The following is a 17,976-nucleotide window of genomic DNA, read 5'->3' as shown; positions in this document are numbered from 1 at the left end:
AGAACCCCCTGATTAATGACTTAGGCTCTTACCTCAGAAGTTCAGTTTACAGCAATTGACAATCAGTAAATTATAAGAAACCACGTAAGTGCTGAGATTCCTGGCAGACTCAGGGTAGTCTGGGGGCTTTCAGGAGGGGTTACTCACCAACACTAGGAGTATGGAATTTAGGGAAGGCTTTCTAGAGATGAGGCTGCTCATGCATTCTAAAGGATAGGCAGGAATGAGTTTGTGAGACAAAAAGAGAGGAAAAAGTTTTCTAGGTGAAGGCAATAAATAACAAGTGAAGAAACAAGAAAGGAAGAGATGGTGGGCTTGCCAGGAGGTGAGATTGTCCAGGCAAGCAGGGGCTGTGTTCTACTGTGAACACAGTAAAAATGGGATTAGGCTAGCATTTTATAAAGATCACTGTCAGCTTCTTGGAAGATGGATGAGTTGGGTGGGGGTTGCAGGGAGGTGCGTCATTAAAAATGACAAGACCAGCAAAAAAAAAAAAAAAAAAGGATTTTTGTGTGGGAGTGCAGGTGAGAGATGATGTGGCTATGAAGTTAAGAGACAAGGAGCCAGATCAAGAGGAATTAAGGAAGTGTAATAACCAGTAGACTGGGTGACTGCCTGATCAGATATGAGGTAAGGAAGAGGGAAGTGAATCTAAGGTGACTCTTAGGTTTCTGGCTTGACTAAGTGGCAAACACAATACAACTCTTTGGAAAAGCTAGTAGGGAGAACACAGGAGTGGCAGCAGATCTTGAGAAGAAGGGTGGTGAATTCAGTTTAAGTTCTATTTTAATTTCAAGGGCAATGGGTCCTTCAGGGGGAGATGTTCTAGTGTCTACTATGTGCTAGGCATTGATGAGTGTTTGGGTTGAGAGATTTGGGGTGGAGGAAGAGATCTGGAAACCATGAATGTATCAAGAAAGCTTTAGTCATGGGAGGTAATAAGACTATTCAGAGACATGATGTAAATTGAGGCAAGAGAAGAATAAGGACAGAATGCCAGTATCTGGGGACAAGCTTGAGGCCCCAGAGTAGAGAGAGATGAAAGAGGAACTGCCAGAAGGGAAAGAAAATGCTTTGGAGCAGGGGGTCCAAAAAGTCAAGAGAAGAATGAATTTCAAGAAGGGGAGTATAGCCAACAACATGGAACTCTGAAGAATTCAATTAAGAACAGAAGATGCTTGGAGTTCCCTTCATGGCTCAGCAGAAACATATCTGACTAGTTTCCATGAAGACATACAGTTTGATCCCTGGCCTCACTCAGTGGGTTAAGGATCTGGCATTGCCACGAGCTATGGTGTAGGTCGCAGACGCAGCTCAGATCTGGCGTTGCTGTGGCTGTGGCGTAGCCGGCAGCTACAGCTCCAATTTGACCCCTAGCCTGGGAACCTCCATATACCACTAGATGCCATTGAGTCAGCTGTCCAGGATGAATAGTGGTCCTCTTCTTGGTGAATATCTTCTCTTCTTCTTCCTCTTCTTCTTCTTTTTTTTTTTTTTTTTTTTTTTTGCCACACCTGCTTCGGCATGTGAAAGTTCCCGGGGCCAACTATTGAACCTTTGTCACAGAAGCAACCCAAGCTGCTGCACTGACAACACTGGATCCTTAACCCACTAAGCCATAGAGGAACTCCAACATCTTCTTTTATCTTTTTCTTAGGGGACTGGAGGTTAGATGACAGTGGGTGACTGGGAGGTAGAGCAACACTTGATTCTATGTCTATTTATAATAACATAAGATGGAAATGGAAACCATTACTGTCCAATGATGGAGGGCTATTAAATTACAGCAAAGAGTTCCCACTGTGATGCAAGGGGATCAGTGGCATCTTGGATCGGTTGGCTGCAGGTTCTATCCCCAGCCTGACACAGGGGATTAAGGCTCTGATGTTGCTACAGCTGCGGTTTAGGTTGCAACTTCAGCTCAGATCTGATCCCTGCCCCAGGAACTCCATATGCCATGGGGCAGCCGAGAGAGAAAGAAAGAAAGGAAGAAAAGAAAAAGAAATTACAGAAAAGAAAAGAAAAAGAAATTACAGGAGGAATTCCCGTCATGGCGCAGTGGTTAACGAATCCGACTAGGAACCATGAGGTTGCGGGTTCGGTCCCTGCCCTTGCTCAGTGGGTTGACGATCTGGCGTTGCCGTGAGCTGTGGTGTAGGTTGCAGATACGGCTCGGATCCTGCGTTGCTGTGGCTGTGGCGTAGGCTGGCGGCTACAGCTCCGATTGGGCCCCTAGCCTGGGAACCTCCATGTGCCACGGGAGCGGCCCAAGAAATGGCAAAAAAAGACAAAAAAAAAGAAATTACAGGAAATCAACTTAATTAACATAGCAAACCATCATTTAAAATTATAATAAAGAAGTCAAATAGCAACAAGGATAATAACAGCATAATAATCAAAAAAAGAACACAAATAGTATCTATCCTGATGGCACTAACAAAGAAATTATAAACATATATGTAAAAGAATTGAAAAGTATATGGGAACATGATTTGATGAAAAGATAGGATTGCATTTTTCTTTTTAAATTGTAGTTATTATTTGTGCAATGTTGTTTGTGCAATAGACAATTTTTCAGCACTTGTTAATATGTATTACAGTGTATAAGGTCTTTGAAACAAGGTCAGAAGACTTCAGATAAATGTAATAAACTAAACACTTTTAATCAGATTTCCTCAGAATGTTATATTTGGGGATACACACACACACACACACACACACACACATATGTATGCATCTATATTTGCAACATGATCATACATGGGAGCAAAGGAACCTGACATGAAACTGTCCCAAGTTAACTGAGCAATTTAGTTTGGCTGTACACTGGATGGCAAATTGGAAACAAAAAGACACTCTCCTGCAACAAGCATTTCTTGAATGCCTCACATGTACCCTGGTACCCTAGGGAAGGTATATAGAAGATAAAGTCAACATACAAAAATATACCACGGGGGGCTTGCTCACAGTGTGAGGAAGAAAAAGACAAGTAAATGATGACAGGGCACAAGAATTGCTCACATATATGTATGACTAAAGTGCTGGCAGTTAATCTGCCCAAGGGAGGGGCACTTTTCAGGAGAAATGGCCTGGCATTCCCTTGCTTACCCAGGCTAAACAACAATTACAACAGTAATTGAGCATATTCACTTAAAGGACTCCTTCTTCCACAAGCAGCAACCCCACCACCACCACCACCCCAGCTCCTAAAATAACATCCAGGAGAGAGGAAGTCAACATTCTGCTCTGCCCCTTGTGGCTTCACATTTAGTTATTTAATATTACTCTTGCACACTTTCAAAATCTGTTAGCTCCTATTGCAGGCACCTGGGAATGGCCCTGTGCACACACAGCAAGAAGATGGCTGTCTACAAGCCACAAAGAGGGCATTCTCAGAGGACCAAACCTACCGTCACCTTGATCTGGGACTTTCCAGCCTCTAGAACTGTGAGAAGGACATGTCTGTCGTTTAAGCCACCCTACCTGTGGTGTTGTGTTATGGAAACGTGAGCTAAGGTGGCCTCCGCGTCCTCTGTGAGCGGACCCTGCTGCCTCATCCAAGCTCACTTCCTAGAGCCACACTGGGCTTTCTTCGTAGCTGTTGCTCTTGAGACCCTGCCAAGCTCATCCTTGCCCCAGAGTCTTTGTTGAAGCTTCTCGGCCTGGACCACAGAGCCAGCTCCTGCTTAGATTTCTCTGTCTAAAGTAGGAAGCATTCCTTGAGGTGGCTACCAAGCAGCAATACCCTCAGGAGAGAGTCAAGTTTTAAGTTAAAGCAAGGAGGTGGGTCCAGCTGAGTGTTTCATTTGGTAAAACAAGGGTTCCAGAGAGCACAGTGCAGGGATCTGAAAGGGTCGGAGCAGTGGGTGGTCTGTGTAGGAGAAGGGAAGCTCAGAGAGGAACAACAGCAGGAAGGGAGAGTAACCCAAGAAAGCCAAGGAGCCTATTATCCATGTTTCCCTCTTTTTAACTTTATTATCATTATTACCGTTGGTAATATGTTGGCACGGCTGCTGTTAGCACTCAGTGAAAAGATGTTAGAGTAAGTACAAAAAGGATGAAAGTATCAGTAGTCAGATTTATGGGGAGAGCACATTCTCAGTTCTCAACGGATGGTGCCTTACATTTGCCTCTCCTCTCCCTGCTGATGACACAAATCCCAAACTCCAGCAGCGCCCCCCCACTTCCCCACCCCAGCTCTGTGTAAGGACCTGGCCATGTTTCTGTCCATGATGGGTTTAGCTGACCACAAAGTTGATGAAAGAATTAGCTATGCAACTCAGAGTCAGCTGTGGATGGATCACAAGTCTGAGGAGGCCCTGGTGCTAGGACAGTTCTGGTTGGAAGTAGGTAGCTGTGGTCTGGGCTGACCTCTGGGGGTGGGGGCAGGCTGTCAACAGGCAGACTCCTGGGAGACTTACAGGGCTAGTCAGGATGTGCTTACAGGATAGCAGACAAGATCAAGGTGTACTCAGCCTGGTCAAGAGGGAGTTGAGACAAAGCATAATCCAACTCCAATCCTGGAGATTCTAGGAGCCCCTTCTGGGGCATAGCCTACTCTGGACAGATGCTGTGAGGCAGAGCACTCCTACTGTGCAGGAACCCTTCTGGCAAGGTGCCCTGAGTCCTAGAGGCACTGTGCTCTGCGTTTTGGCAGCTTTTTATTACTTTACAGCTATTTATAGTGCAGAGTGTATGAAATCCACATTCTTTAGGGGTAGGTGCCACTTGTTAACCCTACATTAAAAACAAACAACCATGGGAGTTCCCGTTGTGGCTCGGTAATAACAAACCCGACTAGTATCCATGAGGATGTGGGATGGATCCCTGGTCTTGCTCATGTAAATCCTCCCATCGCCCTGGTACATTTGGTATCCCTGCCCTGCCTTGAGATGAGGAAACTGAGCATCCTGGAGGTAAAGAGCTTGCCTGAGGTCATCACTGAGTAGAAGGTGGGTAAGACCTCAAACCCAGGCCTGTTGGACTCAAAGCTCATTCTCATCACTGCTCTCATCACTGCTCTCTGGCCCCTCCATTCATTGCCTCTACAGCAATAAGATAACTGCATGGAGTCGGGGTAGAAGTGGGTCTTTTGTTATTATTGTTATTTTTCTTTTGGCTCCTTTTAATAGAACTCTAGGGTTTTCACTGACACCACTAAACAAACAGTGTTGAAGAATCCTATTTGTGAAACTATTAAAAAGATAAGTGCTGCAGGAGTTCCAGTCGTGGTGCAGTGGTTAACAAATCCGACTAGGAACCATGAGGTTGCAGGTTTGGTCCCTGCCCTTGCTCAGTGGGTTAAGGATCCAGCGTTGCCGTGAGCTGTGGTGTGGGTTGCAGACGAGGCTCGGATCCTGCATTGCTATGGCTCTGGCGTAGGCCAGCGGCTACAGCTCCGATTCAACCCCTAGCCTGGGAACCTCCATATGCCGCAGGAGCGGCCCAAGAAATAGCAAAAAGCCAAAAAAAAAAACCAAAATAAGTGCTGCAAGTGCCATTTGACTCCAGCCAAAGACCTAGTAATTTGAATCTTGAATTTAAATATGATTCTGGGGTCTAACTGAATTTCAGAGCTCCCTGTTGCAGGATAAGTTCTTTAGGAAAAACATGTTAATAAGTTAACATTTTTCCTGAAGGAGAAAAGCCCTCATCGCACATGCAAGGAAGGGAATCTGAGGTGAGATAGGCCCAGGGGACTGTCCGTGTGACACCAAGTCCTCTGGGGAAACCAGACAGGCCTCTGCAATGCCTGAATTGCTTTAAAAACATTATCACCAGAATCCTCTAGCCCTAAGAATTCAGTATCCCTGATCGACACAGATTAAAATTGCTGAAATGTCTCCTAGAATGTCAAAGAATCCTCAGACCTGAAAGGGGCCTTACAAAAAAAAGGTGCAGTTTTCCAGGGCAGCAAAGGAAGCTGGTCTCTTAGAACAAAGGAAGCTGGGCCTGGAAAAGTCACTTTGAAGAGACACTCTCAATAAAACCTGAAAATATGGCTGCAGCATTTATATTTCTACAAGGACAGCTTCTTAAATTTCCCTGATGATAAGAATCACCTGAGGCATCCCACATCCCTCCCTGAGACCCTGAGTCAGTGGGTCTGAGAAGGGCCCTGGGGAAATATACATTCATAGCACATACCCCCAGGTGAGTCTTATCATCAGGGAGGTTTAGGAAATTCTGCTAAAGGGACATTGTTACAATTCTCTGGCACAAGACAGGAAGGTTACCCTTTTGAAGGCAAGTAGAACATTTTGAAGGTCAGAAAATAACTCTCTACTTGCCAAATGTCTCGTTTACAAAACAAAGAGTCTGATCCTACCATTCTCTTGGTTATGTTTATTTAAATATGTATTTGTATAAACACATATGTTTGGATTTTAGTTATTTTAAAATTAATGATATTTGTTTATTTATGCAAACCATATAGTAGATCACACACAAAAAATAGTAAAACACAAGGAAAATGTCACCACTCAGAACAAACTACTGTTAACAATTAGGTGGGCTTCCTTCCCAAGTACATCCATGCACAGGTAAACAGGTAGATACTGTATACAATGTTATACACCTGGGGCCACACGAGACACGTTCCTTTGCTACTTGTTATTTCTTTTTTGTTTTTATTTGTTTGTTTTATTTTGGCCATGCCCACAGCATGCAGAAGTTCCCAGGCCCAGGGATTGAACCCACACCACAGCAGTGACAATGCTGGAGACTTAACCTGTTGCATCACCAGGGAATTTCTACTACCTGTTATTTCTACATAGGGATATTGTTTGACTAATTTTTTTATGGCATTACAGAGGTATGTCATCATTTTCCTAGCTGCATAATACTCTATTTGTGAATATACCATAACTTGCTAAATATATACTTTTTTTTTTCTTTTTCAGCCACATTCTTGGCATACAGAAGTTCCTGGGCTAGGAATCAAATCTAAGCCACAGCCACAATTCCTGCCACAGCTGTGGCAACAGTGGATCTTTAACCCATTCCACCACAGAGGGAACTCCACATATACTTTTATTTAAAGTTCTTTTAAAAACTGGTATAGGAGTTCCCATCATGGCACAATGGAAACGAATCTGACTAGGAACCATGAGGTTGTGGGTTGCGGTCTTGTTCAGTGGGTTAAGGATCCAGCATTGCTGTGAGCTGTGATGTAGGTCATAGACGCGGCTCAGATCTAGCGTGGCTGTGGCTGTGGCTGTGGCTGTGGCTGTGGCTGTGGCGGAGGCCAGCAGCTGTGGCTCTGATTTGACCCCTAGCCTGGGAACATCCATTTGCCACAGGTACAGCCCTAAAGTGCAAAAAAAAAAAAAAAAAAGCTGGTATAGAGGACAAGGTAAAAATCAGATAGATGAAACTTTTAAGATTTATTTCCCATAGATAATGAGGAAGCAAGTAGTTTGTTAGAGGCAAATTCATAAGATGTGTGTGGTGTGGGTAAGTATGTTAGTAACTTGTAAGAGGTATTAAAAACAGAGTAGTGTTTTGTGTTAAATATAGATGAAAGGAATGAAACAAATAAGAATGCTACGCATAAGAAGAGGAGTTTTGATGGAAGGACAAAGTAAATCTTAAATATTAATATTTAACAAAATATTAATAAATGTAATAAATACCCAATTTATATTTATTTAGACATAATATAATGTAATATATTTCATAACTTAGTTTACATTATTATTAATTCATTCCTATCTAATAAAATATTAATAATAAATAATAAAGCCCAGTTTGTGGTACCTCCAGATTGACAGCAATGTCATCCCTCAATGGCTCACCTACCACATTCAGTTCTGGCCCTGTGTTTACTCTGCCCCAAAATGCAGACAAATTGCTGGTGAGTTATAGCGATTGACCAGATATACTTGCCCTATGTCCCTTCACTGGGACAAGCCTGTGCTGGCTTCAGACACCTTCTTTCTGCTGAGACCCCTCGTTCAACTCAGATCTGGTCTTTGTTGACCACACTATCATCAGGGAAAGCTGTTACTGCACAGACAGGCCATGTGAAGACTGCAAGCTCAGGGCTCCAGAGCTTGAACCTTTCACCGTATTTGTATCCTAACCTAATTATGGTAAACTGTTCAAATCTTTTCCCCTTGCTTCTCACTGGGTGTTTTCTTTGTTTTTTCTTTCTTTCTTTTTTTTTTTTTTTTGTCTTTTTGCCTTTTCTAGGGCCACTCCCTCGGCACATGGCAGATCCCAGGCTAGGGGCCCAATCGGAGCTGCAGCCGCTGGCCTGTGCCAGAGACACAGCAATGCTGGATCCGAGCCGTGTCTGCAACCTACACCACAGCTCATGGCAACGCCGGATCCTTAATCCACTGAACGAGGCCAGGGATTGAACCTGCAACCTCATGGTTCCTAGTCAGATTTGTTAACCACTGAGCCATGATGGGAATTCCCTGGGTGTTTTCAAATTAAATAAATGATGTGACTGGAACACATTTTGGTCTCTGAGCCCTTCTGTCTCCTAATCTCTGAGAGAACTTGCCTGGCAGTGTTCCTGGAGGCTCAGACTGCCTCACACTAATTTCCGACACTCCTTGAGCAAAGGCGGGAAGCAACAGGGTAGGCGGCTATAATGAACAAAATTACATACACAGAAGGTGCATCAAATTCTCTGCTACTCTGGGCCATGATGGAGAAGTTTACCTAAGAGTGAATTCTTTCATTTTTTCCTTTTTAGGGCCATACCTGCAGTATATGGAAGGTCCCAGGCTAGGGGTGGAATCTGAGCCGCATCTGTGAGCACATCAGATCCTTAACCCACTAAGTGAGGCAAAAGGATTGAACCCATATCCTTATGGATACTAGCCAGGTTCTTAACCCACTAAGCCACAAGGGGAACTCCAGAAGTGAAATCTTTCATTCAGTTTCAGGAATGTATGGAGCTTTCAGCTTTTCCTGCCTCCAAAGTTATTATCTAAGTTTTTAAAGAAATCAATCAGGATTTGCTCTGAGGTTTACATTCTGTACACTAAATCACACAAAGTGTTTTTCTATTAATTTTTCAGAAGTAATCCTAGCTATTCTTCCCAACTACATTTTATTTTTTACCCACCTTCTCTCTCCTTTATCTAGTTCTGCTTCAGCTGGAACCATCCTCCACTTGCTATATAGTATTTTGATTCTTGTTCTAAATCTTGCCATATGTATTCTGCTGAGCTGAAGCCACCAGAAGAGACACATTCACTTTAACATATGAAGAAGCCTCTTTCAAAATGTGTTGCTACAGTTATTTTAGTAACCAGACTTAAGATCTTAACCCAAAACAATCCTGCATATATAGTTAATTTTTTGACTATCAATAGTTGTATTACAATATTGACTCAAATATCAATGTCAATAATTATAATTAAATAGTCATGTGTACCTTGTGAAAAATCAATAATTTTTTTCAACTATCAATAAAATAAGGATTTAGGTGGGGGAAATTTTGTCTGGGGTGTTTAATCTTGTTATACAACCAGATTACCTCTATTTTTATTTATTCATTTTTTTAAGGGCCGCACCTGTGGAAGTCCCTGGGCTCGGGGTTGAATTGCAGCTGCAGCTGCCGGCATACCCCATAGCCACAGCAATGCCACATCTAAGCTTCATCTGCGATCTACCCCAGAGCTTGGGGCAATGCCAGATGGTTAACCCACTGAGCAAGACCAGGGATCCAACCCATAACCTCATGGATACTAGTTGGATTCTTTTTTTTTTTCCCTTTTTGTCTTTTCTAGGGCTGCACCCTCGGCATATGGAGGTTCCCAGGCTAGGGGTCTAATCAGAGTTGAAGCCGCTGGCCTACGCCACAGACACAGCAACACGGGATCCAAGCTTCGTCTGTGACCTACACCACAGCTCACAGCAATGCTGGATCCTTAACCCACTGAGCAAGGCCAGGGATCGAACCCACAACCTCGTGGTTTCTAGTCAGATTTGTTAACAACTGAGCCATGACAGGAACTCCATATACTAGTTGGATCTTTAACCTGCTGAGCCACAACAGGAACTCCTAGATTACTTCTTTTTTTTTTGGTCTTTTTGCCTTTTCTAGGGCCGCTCCCGCAGCATATGGAGGTTCCCAGTCTAGGGGTCTAATCAGAGCTGTAGCCACCAGCCTACACCAGAGCCATAGCAACACGAGATCAGAGCTGCATCTGCGACCTACACCATAGCTCACGACAATGACGGATTCTTAACCCACTGAGCAAGGCCAGGGATCAAACTCGCAACCTCATGGTTCCTAGTCAGATTCGTTAACCACTGAGCCATGACAGGAACTCCCCCAGATTACCTCTTAATGAACTACAATTTTGGCTGAGCTAAAAACTGATGAAAATGTGAAGTACCAATGATCACTCCTCTCCAAACCAAAAGCTAATTGCATCATTTTACTATAAAGGGAATCATAAAATAAGCTGCCTCCAGGCTTACCCACACAGCCACAGGACCAGGCACCCAATATAGACAGAACATACAACAAAGTAACTACTAATTGAAAATTCAACTGCCACTCTCAGCCAGCAAAAGCCCTTACCCTGGAGTTCTCATCATGGTGCCTCGGAAATTAGTCTGACTAGTATTCACAAGGATGCAGGTTTGATCCCTGGCCTTGCTCAGTGGGTTAAGGATCCAGCATTGACATGAGCTGCAGTGTAGGTCACAGGTGCGGATCAGATCCCAAATTGCTTTGGTTGTGGCATAGGCCAACAGCTAAAGCTCCAATTCGACCCCTAGCCTGGGAACCTCCATATGCTGACGGAGCGGCCCTAAAAAGAAAAAAAAAAAAAAAAAAGCCCTTATCCATGAATATTTCCTCAGGCAATGCTGTGTTCAGCCCAGAGGCTACCTGAAACCATTTACAGGATCCCTGAGTAGCAGCAATAGGTGGGGGAAGAAATGCTGAAGAGAAAGGCAGGGGGTGGGGAGGAAAAAGCATACTAAGTAGAGATGCCTTTAGGAAATGTGGCTGTGAAAAGTAAGAGAGAGGCAGGGCTCTGGTACACAATCCCTAGTCATCTTTTAATTCCTAGGTTCTGAATTCTCCAAAACAGGCAGGAGTATAATTAAATTTATATTTCAGAACCTAGATTGAATTTTACTCATCTATGTGCTATACTTAAAATGCTCAGACATCTCAGATTTCCAGAGATAGGCCAAAGGCCGGTACTGTCTTGTTGATTTTATGAGTGAACCATGCACTCTAATTTTTGTTTGGAAAACACATTAGACTATAACACATTTGAAAGTAAGAATAAACACTTATTTTTTTCCTTCCACTTCAATGGTATACCAATTTCTCATGATGAAAGTTTGCTTAAATTGCTAAAATGGCAAAGTCTTTGGATATAAGCATTTTATGGCCGCACCTGAGGCATATAGAGGTGCCCAGGCTAGTAGGTGAATCAGAGCTATAGCTGCCGGCCACAGCCACAGACACGCTGGATTCGGGCCATGTCTGCGACCTACACCACAGCTCATGGCAACGCCAGATCCTTAACCCACTGAGCAAGGCCAGGAGTCAAACCTGTGTCCTCATGGATGTTAGTCAGATTCATTAACTGTTGAGCTACCGTGGGAACTCCAAAAAAATGGAATTATTGTGGGATACTGACAAAACTACTTGTTTGAAATCTCTATATCTAGATAATGAAGTTGCTTGAAAGCCTGAATCCTGAAGTAATTCCAAGTAAATGCACTTATACTACTGGTGCAGGACTGACACATTGCTTACAAACATTTAGGTTGGTTTGAGAAGGAAATTAATAATTGGTTATTTACCCTCGTATGAGCTATGTATTTATAGGTATTTAACCTTTTCACAGCAATATATTTTATTTTATTTTTATTTACTTATTTTTTTTTTTGCTATTTCTTGGGCCGTTCCCAGGCTAGGGGTCGAATCGGAGCTGTATCCACTGGCCTACGCCAGAGCCACAGCAACGTGGGATCCGAGCCACGTCTGCAACCTACACCACAGCTCACGGCAATGCCGGATCGTTAATCCACTGAGCAAGGGCAGGGACCGAACCCGCAACCTCATGGTTCCTAGTCGGATTCGTTAACCACTGTGCCACGACGGGAACTCTCACAGCAATATATTTTAAATTCCATACACACTAATAATTTCCCACCACTCTCCCTAGACAGGTAGGATAGAAAAACTGAAATATAAGAGTATCTTATCCAAAAACTTGAGAACCAGAAACAAACAGGCTAGCAACTGGGTAGCCTGATCTCCCTACCACTGGTTTTCTCAGTGAACCCTGAGGAAACATAGCAGGAAAAGGAAAAGCCAGTAAACAAAGTGAAGCACTGGGTGAAAAAGCACAACGATGAATCAGAGCTGGGTTTCACCAAGCCACAGTTCTGCTGCTGCTTAGGTTTAACATATGACATTACCACTAATCAACTGCTTCTGACCTATAAAAATGGCAAGTTTACATGGTTCAACCTAATGGCTGTGTGATTTGATCAGCTTCTCTAAAATCTCTCAGCTTCCATTTCTTCATCTGTAAAATGGTGTCATGAATTGTATTGCGTCTCCTCAAAATTCACATGTTGAAGTCCTAACCCTCATTACCTTGGAATATGACCTTCTATGGAGACAGGGTCTTTACAGAAAAAATCAAGTGACAGTGAGGTCTTTAGGCCCCTAAGCCACTATGACTGGTAGCCTTATGAAAAGGGGAAATCTAGGGAGTTCCTGTTGTGGCTCAGTGGGTTACGGACCCAACTAGTATGGCTGAGGAAGCAGGTTCAATCCCTGGCCTCACTCAGTGGGTTAAGGATCCAGTGTTTCTGTGAGCTGTGGTGCAGGCTGGAAGCTACAGCTGCGATTCAACCCCTAGCCTGGGAATCTCCATATGCCTCGGGCAAGGCCCTAAAAAGACCAAAAAAAAAAAAAAAAAAAGAAAAAGAAAAAGGAAATCTAGACACTGAGATGGACACACAGAGGGAAGGCAGCCATCTACAAGCTCAGGAGAGAGGCCTGGAACAGCAGATTCTTCACTTACAACCCTCAGAAGGAACCAACCCTGCAACAGGTTGCTTTCAGACTTCTAGTCTCCAAAACTGCAAGACAATACATTTCTGTTGTTTATGCCTCCCAGTTTGTGATACATTTTTACTGCAGTCCTAGAAAACTAATACAAATCAAGATTATAGTTGGACCTACACCTCCTGGGGTGGTGGGTATGAGAATTAAATGAAGATGATGCAGCTAAAACATTTGGCACAGCACCTAGTATACGATAATAAGCACCCAAATAAACATAAAGCTTTCATCTTTCTTACTATAGGCTGATGCTTCACTTCATGTTGGCATTACAATGCAGTTCTCACCACAAACAACTATTCTTCTTTCCCAGGGCAGCGTCTCCAGGCCTCTGATGTACTGTCTCTGCTCCCAGAGAGTTTCTTTTCCCCTCTTTGCACATCTGGCCAACAACTTTTCCTCCTTGGGTTCCTCTTAAATATCACCTCCCCCAGGAGGCCTTCCCTCGCTTAATCACTGCCTCAGGCCTTCTGTTCACATCCACAGTATGGGGTGAATATAGCCCTTTCACAGGGCAATGCAATTAGTGAGCCCAAATTAGACTCCCAGGTTCCCTTAAGATTCCTCTAAACTTCCTTCAGGCAACGCTGTGTGAGTTGTTCATTAAATATTTGAGGAAAGAATCCCTTCACCACAGGTAGGGAAACTGGCTACACACCCCATCTATCGACAAGCCCATGCTCTATAGCAGCTGCTACAAGTACTGTCCAGGGAGTTCCCTGGTAGCCTAGTGGTTAAGGATTCAGCATTGTCACCATTGTGGCTCGGGTTCAACCCCTGACCTAGGAACTTCTGTACACCACAGGTGCAGCCCCAAAAAAAAAGTACTATCCAGGTTAGTAGCTCTCAAAGTGTGGTCTGGAAATCTGAAGTATCAGCCTGGATGGGAACATTCTGAAATGCAGATTCCTGGACCTCACCCGAGAATGACTGAAGCAGCAATCCCGGAAAGTTGCACCTAGGAATCTGTGTTTTAACAAGTCCTCCAGGTGATTTTGCTGCAGCTTAAGTTTGAGAGCTACTGTTCTGAGTGTCTCCAATTCCATATGAAGAGGCTGGGGCTTCTGGTGTGCCCTCCCTGGGTATTCATTCCTACAGATGAGGAAGGCAGACTGTAAGCAGGCTCCCAGGGGCACAGAAGTTAAAAGTTTTTTTAACTTTCATCTTCAACTCACTTTTGGAAGCCCATACTATGGGCTGAGCTGGTGACAGCTCTAAAGTATCCAAATTACCTCACAATGGGGATCCAAGTCCAGGGAGTGAGGCTCTGCCCAGACTCTTAGCATCCTTCCTGAAGGCAAAGAGGTAACGATGATTTTGCCACATCAGAAAAGTGAACACCAAAACCTCTCAAAGTAGCAAGAAACAAGTGCCAGACAATAGTGCTCTCCAGAGACTCCAAGATTTTCAAAGAGGCCAGCACAGGTAGAAGCTGAGGATCAGAAACCTTAGGTCAAGGGCAGGGCTTCAAGCTCCATGGAGTTAGCAATAGAAACCAGCTGCTATTATAGGAATTTCACTGAACTGGGGAGTCAGAGGCTATGCAATCTTGGGGAAATCATTTAAAATCTTTGAATCTCAGTTTCCTTATTTGCAAAAAGGTGCTGGCCATAGTTTCTCAGGGATGTTCTGAGGACAAACAAAATGGATGAAAGCACCTTGCCCAGTGTCTGGAAAATAAAAGGCTCTTGATAAATGTTTGCTGGATATGAAACTAGAACCATGTGGGAAAAACTCACCACCCAAGCTTGCCTGAGGCTAATTCATCCCAGAAAGCCAAGCTTCAGTGTTTATACATGAAGGAGCCTTGGAGTAAGACACTGACTTGGGAAACCAAACCCCTGTTGAAGCTTATGTGGTCACTAGTACAGGGAATCAGAACCAGGGAGGAGATATTTGTCAGGAGGCACTTGCTTGAGTCAGAAAGATCCTTCCCTTCAAAAACAATGTCAGCTCCAACCTCCCCTTTGTCAAAATTCATGCGTCCCTCTAACCCATTTGACTAAAGACACGGATCGCAGACATGGCTCAGATTTGTCGTTGCTGTGGCTGTGGTGTAGGCAGGCAGCTACAGCTCCAATTAGACCCCTAGCCTGGGAACCTCCATAGGCTGCACGTGTGGCCCTAAAAAGACAAAAAGAAAAAAGAAAAGAAAGAAACAGATACTATATAGAAATCTCCTTTCAGGAAAACCACTTCTGGGGACTGGGGAGGCATTGCTTTTTTTTTGGTCTTTTTGTCTTTCAAAAACAAAATCTTGGCATATGGAGGTTTTGTTGGATGCTAGCTGGGTTCGGTAACCACTAAGCCATGACGGGAACTCCAAGCATCTGTTTTCTTCTGTTTGGAACCTTTAAGAGCACCACAGAGAACATCTCAGTAAACAAAACCCATTCCTAGCACTGTCAGTTCAGTGAAAACTAAGAACTTTCCCACTCAAGTGTCCTCATTTGTTTTTTGGGGGGTTTGGGGGCTTTTTTTTTTTTTTTTTTTTTTGCCACACTTGTGGCCTGTGGAAGCTCCCAGGCCAGGGACTGAAGCCAAGCCATAGCAGTGACCCAAGCCACTGCAGTGATAATGCTGGATCCTTAACCTGCTGCACTGCAAGAGAACTCAAGTGTCCCCATTTAGACAACTAGACTGCAAGAAAGGTATGTGCCCAGTGCTTGCTATATGTTAACCCAATCAGCTTCATGTTAACATTCCATTTTTACAGATGAAGGATCTGGGGCTCATGGACATTAAGACATGCCCAAGATCCCACAGTTAGGAGGCAGGAACACTGGCATTTGAACAGCTATCTGCTAGCAACACTCCACTAAACTCCAGCATGGACATGCAGCTGGAATCCACCCCAGCAGGGTCCTGGAGCTTAAACAGACAGGAATTATGAAACAAACACCTGAAAAAAATTCTAACCCCATTCCAGCCAGTCATGGACTGGCCTATCATCATGGGTTAAAGTATAACTAAGAACAAATATATCCCAGCATCTGTCAAAATAAAATTTAATGCCTTGTAAATCTCATTTAATTCATACTTAAAATTGAATCAGTAAATGGATAATACTCAGCTCTTTTGCTAAAAGCCTGCACATAATTATCTTTGGAAGCCAGTGTGACTGACGTCTTTTTTATTTTCAGCCAAATGCTTACCAATGTTACATAATTCTGCTAACCTCACAGATAATAGAAAAAAGGTGACCTACCAGAATGACCTATAACCTCAGACATCAAAATACCTTGCTAGGCATTTATTCTGAACCAAAGAGGTTAGACTTCCATGCTTTGGCCCGGAAGGACCTCAGGTGGCATTCACCCAAAGTTACCTATCAATTCAGACCATAAATGCAGGTAAAAATCTTTCTGTTCTCTGGGAAATGGGCTGATACAATTCATTTTCTTGGATTTGAAACAATTTCTCTATCAACAACATTGAAAACGGTAGCCTTGACTTTCTAGGATGTGACATAGTTTACATCACACTTTTGGTGGAGGAAAGCTAATACCCAGGCTGATGAGAGACAAAAAAAAAACGCAAGTACCTGGTAAAGCAGGCTGTCGGCTAGCAGGAGTCTGTGTTTTGTGGAGCACTTCCGCCAGGAGGTACAGCTGGGGTGCCAGTCCCACTCACAGGGAGATGATAATAATGCTGTACTTCAAACCCTGCAGAAAACAGTGTTGTTAAAATCCAGCATGGTCATTCCCAGCTTGGTGAGAGCTTCCAGATGCACTGGAGCTCACATTCTGTACAATTCACCCCTTTATATATAGTATGGCTTTTCTTTTATTCAAAGACTTGTGCAAAGAGAACCACAATTCATTTTAGAACATTTTCATTTCTGCACAGAAGAAACCCAGGATCCCTTAGATATCATTCCCTAGTTCTCCAATTCATCTCCACTGACCACCCCTGCCCCACCCCCTGGCCCTAGACAACCACCAATCTAATTTTTGTTTTTTATAAAATTATCTATTCTGGAGTGAGTTTGTTTTCTGGTTGCTGTGTGTGGTGGCTCAATGTGGGACCTCAGTTCCCAGACCAGGGATTATACTTGGGCTGCAGTGTTGAAAGTGCCGAATCCTAACCACTAGACCACCAGGGAACTCCCAAGATTTCATATAAATGAACTGATACAATATGTGACCTTTTGTGACTCTACTTTCACTTAGCATAATGCTTTCAAGTTTCATCCACATTGTAGCAAGTGTCAGAAGTTCACTGCATTGTATGATACACTATAGTTTACTTACCTACTTATCAGCTGATAGGTATTTGGGTTAGTTTTTCTACTTTTATTTATCTATTTTTTGTCTTTTTTTTTTTCTTTTCTAGGGCTGCACCCTTGGCATATGGAGGTTCCCAGGCTAGGGGTCTAATCAAAGCTATAGCTCCCGGCCTATGCCACAGCCACAGCAACGCAGGATCTGAGCTGAGTCTGTGACCTACACCACAGCTCATGGCAACCCCAGATCCTTAACCCAGTGAGCGAGGCCAGGGATCGAACCCACAACTTCATGGTTCCTAGTCGCATTCGTTAACCACTGAGCCACGATGCAAACTCCCTAGTTTTTCTACTTTTTATCTATTATGCACGATTTTTTTTTTTTTGGTCTTTTTTCTTTTTAGGGACGCACCTATGGCATATGAAGTTCCCAGGCTAGGGGTCCAGTCGGAGCTATAGCCACTGGCCTACACCACAGCTCACAGCAATGTCAGATCCTTAACCCACTCAGAGAGGCCAGGGATCAAACCCGCACCCTCATGGATTGCTTGTCGAGTACACTAACCACTGAGCCATGATGGAAACTCCTATTATGTATGCACAAATGTTTAAATGGACCTTTTTTTCACTTCTCTTGGACACATACCTAGGAGTGGAATTACTGCCCCTAATGTTTTCAGTA

General features: G+C 43.6%; 2 protein-coding genes across 2 annotated transcripts in view; both read right to left on the bottom strand.

The window, feature by feature from the left end:
* The window catches only part of TJP2 (tight junction protein 2), a 105,270-nt gene extending 88,570 nt beyond the window's left edge, over positions 1-16,700 (bottom strand). Inside the window, exon 1 of the mRNA XM_047767746.1 lies at positions 16,614-16,700. The gene's annotated coding sequence lies outside the window, so the exon portion shown is untranslated. The remainder of the gene's footprint in view (positions 1-16,613) is intronic.
* The window catches only part of LOC125120817 (uncharacterized), a 44,094-nt gene continuing 42,751 nt past the window's right edge, over positions 16,634-17,976 (bottom strand). Inside the window, exon 5 of the mRNA XM_047769231.1 lies at positions 16,634-16,734. Coding sequence (XP_047625187.1) covers positions 16,634-16,734 — 101 coding nt within the window. The remainder of the gene's footprint in view (positions 16,735-17,976) is intronic.

This window comes from Phacochoerus africanus, chromosome 2, assembly GCF_016906955.1.
Source record: "Phacochoerus africanus isolate WHEZ1 chromosome 2, ROS_Pafr_v1, whole genome shotgun sequence".
NCBI lineage: Eukaryota > Metazoa > Chordata > Mammalia > Artiodactyla > Suidae > Phacochoerus > Phacochoerus africanus.
Note: the sequence above shows the minus strand (reverse complement) of the source record. Positions and strands in the feature narration are given on the sequence as shown.